The sequence below is a fragment of the Lycium barbarum genome, chromosome 4 (assembly GCF_019175385.1).
Source record: "Lycium barbarum isolate Lr01 chromosome 4, ASM1917538v2, whole genome shotgun sequence".
Taxonomy (NCBI): Eukaryota; Viridiplantae; Streptophyta; class Magnoliopsida; order Solanales; family Solanaceae; genus Lycium; species Lycium barbarum.
Window position 1 is genome coordinate 14,064,409 of NC_083340.1, and position 5,146 is coordinate 14,069,554.

General features: G+C 34.4%; 1 protein-coding gene across 1 annotated transcript; it reads right to left on the reverse strand.

The window, feature by feature from the left end:
* Window positions 1-656: 656 nt before the first annotated feature.
* On the reverse strand, window positions 657-4,141 carry LOC132635284 (zinc finger protein 10). Its single transcript, XM_060351612.1, has one exon. It carries the CDS (start codon window positions 3,804-3,806, stop codon window positions 3,006-3,008), a length of 801 nt encoding a protein of 266 aa, XP_060207595.1. The 5' UTR covers window positions 3,807-4,141; the 3' UTR covers window positions 657-3,005.
* Window positions 4,142-5,146: the final 1,005 nt, after the last annotated feature.

A 5,146-nucleotide genomic window follows, 5' to 3' on the forward strand; every position in this document is an offset into this window, starting at 1 on the left:
AGATTTTGTGATAGTATTATATTAGTTTTTATCTTATTTAGGAGATTCATATTAGAGGTAAATATATTCCTTGTAGCCCAAGTTTAAAAGTTTTATCTTATTTAGGAGGTGTAGAATTTCTTATCTGAAATCGAAGATTCTTGTACATTTATATATATATATATATATGGGCTTGATGATAATGAAAGAAACACTTTTTCTTCTCCAATTTTCTCTTATTTGTACATGGTATCAAAGCCAAAACTTTTTCCACTTGAATATTGAATTCGAATCTTGAATTCTCTAAACAAGAGTGAAAAAAGTGGTACTTTATTTTAAAAATTAAACTGTCTTTATTGATCATTGATTCGCAAAAAGTACATTTTGAGTTTGGCATCCCAAACTTTTACATGATCATTGAGTTGAGACTATCGTAGAAGGTTAGCTTCTATGGTTTGCACCCAAAAGTATAGTCATAGTAGACTAGAAAGCTATATTATGACTATGAGGATCAGTCCATTAAGGAGGACAAAAAACAAACAAACCAGGTTTGACAGGTTTTACCCCGAAACTAGGCATGTTCCATCTATCTAAGTTTATTAATCCTCTAACATGTCTTGGAAGATCAGCAAAAGAGTTGAATGGATAATTGATTCTCGCTACAGATCATATATATGACGTGTGATTCTAGACAAATTGCACATCTTAAAACCTGTTCCTGAAAAAACGTTTCGACTGCCAGTGGTAACGAGTCTCCAGTTGTTGGAGAAGAGGTCTTTATCTTTCTCTAACACTTTAGATCTAGACTACGTTTTAGTTGTCGTCCCATCTTTGAACTATATAATCTTTTATCTGTTTCTCATATAACTAAAGCCTTGTCTTGTGTTGACAGTTTTTGGGCTAACTCTTGTGTTACTAAGGACATTCAAACAAAGCAGACGATTGATTATGGTATTAGGCGGAAAAATTGTATTACTTGAATTTGACATCGAAATTTTTTACTAGTTACATAAAACTTTAGTAGTGGAAGCACTACAGAAAAATACAATAAAATTGAAATTTGGCTATGACGTCGACGGTTGGGGCATGTATCCTTTGATTAGCTAAAAACATTATTTACTTCTTTGTTCGACCAAGTAGATCCTTCTGGTTTCTGTTGTGATGTTTGTAAACTTGCAAAGATTCACCTAATTTCTTTGCCATTGAGCTTGAATATCCCTTTTATGGTTTCTATTTTTTACCCAGGTACTGAAATTCATTTATTGATAGGTAAAAGAGTACATAAAGAGGCACCAAAGATGTAGCCTAGTGGTCAATGTAGTGAGTTGAGAATCATGAGATTTTCAGGTTTAAATTCCAATAGAGACAAAAAAACTAAGTCATTCTTCCCATCTATCCTAGCATTGGTGGATATAATTACCTGGTACCCGTTGCCAATGAGAGGTGACAGGTATCCCGTGAAATTAGTCGAGGCGCGCTCAAACTAGCGCGGCACCACAGTTATACAAAAGAAAAAAAAAAAAAAAAAAAAAAAAAAAAAAAAAAAAAGAAGAAGAGGAGTAAATAGAGGGCAAAACCTCTAATGATACAAAAGAAACCTATCTGCGCAGAAAAGGTGAAGCAAATTAGAATGTTGTGCTTCCATCAAATTACAAGACCAAGCAAAAAAAAAAAAAAAACACTTAGTAAAAGGAGAAAAATAAAGAGAAGTCAGCCCGGATCAAAAGAAAAGTGACCCTTCTTCACCCTGATTCTAAATGAGGAGATAGCATGTATGTCATTCTTCAACGTAGATTTTACTAATTGGCACGACAAGGTAATATTCTCAATGAAGATTTGACTATCTGTTTTGCAATGTACTTGCCTAAAATTAGAGTTCAAGTCAAGTTTTTTAATAATTGAACCCAAAAAAAGATTTTTTTTAAAATTAATGAATTTAAAAGAAAAAATATACTATTAATTATATTTTTTTTAAATGTCATGTGGTAAAAAAAATAAAAAATCCATGTGGCAGTCAAGTGTATCTCACTCTCTTACGATAAGATCATGCGTGTGTTTGTTTGGGGATGTAAAGGCTATCAAATAGTCAAGTTCAGGGGTAATTAAGACTACTAACAATTAGTAAGTTTAGATGTATATCATAATTCGTATCAAGTTTAGAAGGATCTTTAAGTTTTTATTCTTTTATTTTTTTTGAGTGTCATAGCCTGGGTCCTTAGGTATTCTACCTAAAAGAAAGTGCAAAGATTGAAGCTGCTGCAAAACATTTCTGAAATTCAAAATCATTATTCTGATTTTCCATGTTTATTTGATTAAAACACAGAAAAAAAGTAAATGCAAACTTAAGTTGACCAAAAGGTTCTTATGATTTTTTTTATTATGACTAATTCACTGCTAACAAAAACAGGTATAAGGGGATGAGGAGTATTCCAAAAATAAGGCCAAACACAGAAGAGGAAAGGAAACAAAGGGAATTATATAATACCAAAAAAGGTAAAAGAAAAAAAGAAATGAATAAGGAAAGCGAATAAACAATCTTCCCTTTCATGGATAGAGTTCGAAATGTCTCAAGAATCCTTTTATAAGTAGTAAGTACTAAATAAATCCCTTTTTTTTTTCTTTAACCAAAAATATACCCCATAATCCATATATTCATGAGAGATAACATAAATGCAGTAATAAAGAATCGTAACATGGCCAGATATAATAATCCCCACGGAAATATATGCTGTCCTCAGAAATGAGCAACTAGAAAATGACACAGCACTGCAAAGCTTTTTTTTTTACAGTCTAGCTCGCACTCCAACCCTAGCCAATAACGCTTTCCTTTGATCAATTAATACTTCTATTCTTTTATTATTATCACACTTAACCCTTCATTTCTTTAAATTTACAAGTTGCTCTCTTCTTCTTGCTTTTTCTCTCAACTTCATTTGGAGTATACTGCAATTCACACACAACGAATTAATCAATCCATAAAAAGGAAATCAAGTCTAGGAAATTAACCACAAAATGATGACTTGTGTTCATGGTGAGGATGTTGTTGATGATGATGATCTCCATCCTAGCCGAAGCTCGAGATCAAGCTCATCTTCAATGGCTGAATCCCTCTTGCTATGATCATTACTTGTGTTAGATGTTGAAGGTTCATTTATGTTAAATGATGTGTTGATGCTTGGAGTAGGCTTGTTTATTGGAAAATTTAGAGAAGAAGGAGGAGGGCATGGAGTTGGAGACATCAAATTATTTGTTGGATATGGTGAGGTGGAGAGATTAAGGGTAGACGGTGAATTGTTACTCATAGTACAAGATTTTCTTGATGCGGGGTTGAAGACATGAGTACTGCTAGGGTTAGGCAAGGAGTATAGAAGACAAACTCCACCATTTGTAACAAATTCTTGAGTTGGAATTAGGAAGGTAGAATTGGCATTGGGGGAAGAACTGTGGTTGTTGTTGCTATTTGAAGCATATTGTGGTGGGGCTTGGTGGAGCCTGGCACGGTCGCGGCGGTGCACATTCATGTGTCCACCTAGGGCTTGCGCTGACCGGAATTCTCTCCGACAGAAGGTGCAAGTATAGGACCTCGGTGGCCAAGTAGTGCCCATGGCATTGCCTGTGTCTTCCTCAAATGCTCTAACTTCCCATGAATCGTCATCATCCTGAGTTGTTGTTGGGGTTACTTGCTTAGCGTTCCACATCCAATAGCCAGTAGCAGAGCCAGAATCTAATGGTGGTTGTGATGACGATTGTTGTTGGTTATGCTGTTCTTGGGATTGAGCTAGTTTTTGGAGTTGAGTCACGGACAGAATCCCAATTTCAGCAGCCATGATACACAAATAAGAGTATTTAAAATAAGGTGATAAGAGTTATGATGTGATACAAATGATGAAAAGGGTTAAATAGAGGATGGGCTCATGAGTGGGGGGAAATAGAGACAAAAAAAACCCTAGCTGCACTGAAGATATCTACAAGGTTTCCAAGTATATAGTTGGAATTTAGTAATCAAGACAAAGATTGGCAATATAATAAATTTGTGTAGTTGATTAGTGACTATAATCTTTGTAGAATACTTAGTCTTTAACGCCCTTAATTTTTTTAGGAATTCATGTCTATATCTAACTGGAAATCTTTCTCTGCTTCTGGAAGGGATAAGTTCACACCAAAGGATAAAAGAATACGGAAGTTGATAACGATATATATATGAGCATCCAAAGAAGCTATGTTACCCAAGTCGTTTAATTTATGGACCATGGGTTTACTTAGTTTGACTCTTGACTGATGTGCTATTGATTCTGATATATTGGATTAACCGAAATGATGTTAATTAATTGTAAGTATTAGTAATTCTAATGAAGTTTCCACTACATTGGTTCTGGCGCCTAGCATTTGTCATGGAATGAGATATCTACACAATTTATGATGTGACTTGGTCATAATTATTAGGACAATTAAGAAACATAGGTATTAATTGTTTGTGAAACAACTCATTTGTGTACTGTCATTACTTCATTTTGCACGAATTAACCAATGGATATTTGTCAATTTCCTGGCAAACAAAGACAGACATCCAGAAAAAGAATACATATCTCCTTCTAGATCTTGCTTCACTCGCACCTATTGATTTTCTTATGAACGCAAGTTTAGTTACTAGGCAAGTTAGAGGTATAAATTCCTTATAACGGTGTCACTCTTGTTATTAATTGCAGAGGAAGATGTCTTATTGAGGGTCATTCATTTTCATTTTAAGTTCAAAATAATATCGGATGCCTGAGGAGCTTTAGTTCTATGTGTTACGTGTAAAAACTAAGGCCACCAATTGAGAGAATTTTGACATGATTGGATAAGAATAAGATCTGGGTTCCTCTCAACTCTGCAGATGTAAATAATAAATACAGTGTTTTGTTAACTAGGTACATTGCATATAAACCTTTTGAAACGTATTCTAGCAGATATATTGTGCTTACACCGCCATACACAGTGGCAAATCCGACATAGAAAAGGGAGAGGAAAGTGAAGTGCCAATAATACACACATTTTTTTAACTCGATGTGACTATACAGGCAAGTGACAAATTCGTGAAATATATTAGGCTAAAAGAGATCAAACGTATATACCGTATATGGGCTTGGTTTGTGAGGTATATCTCCAGATTAATGACACGAGTGTT

Coding starts and splice junctions, on each gene's coding strand:
- LOC132635284 (XM_060351612.1), bottom strand. CDS start 3,806: ATGGCTGCTGAAATTGGGATTCTGTCCGTGACTCAACTCCAAAAACTA.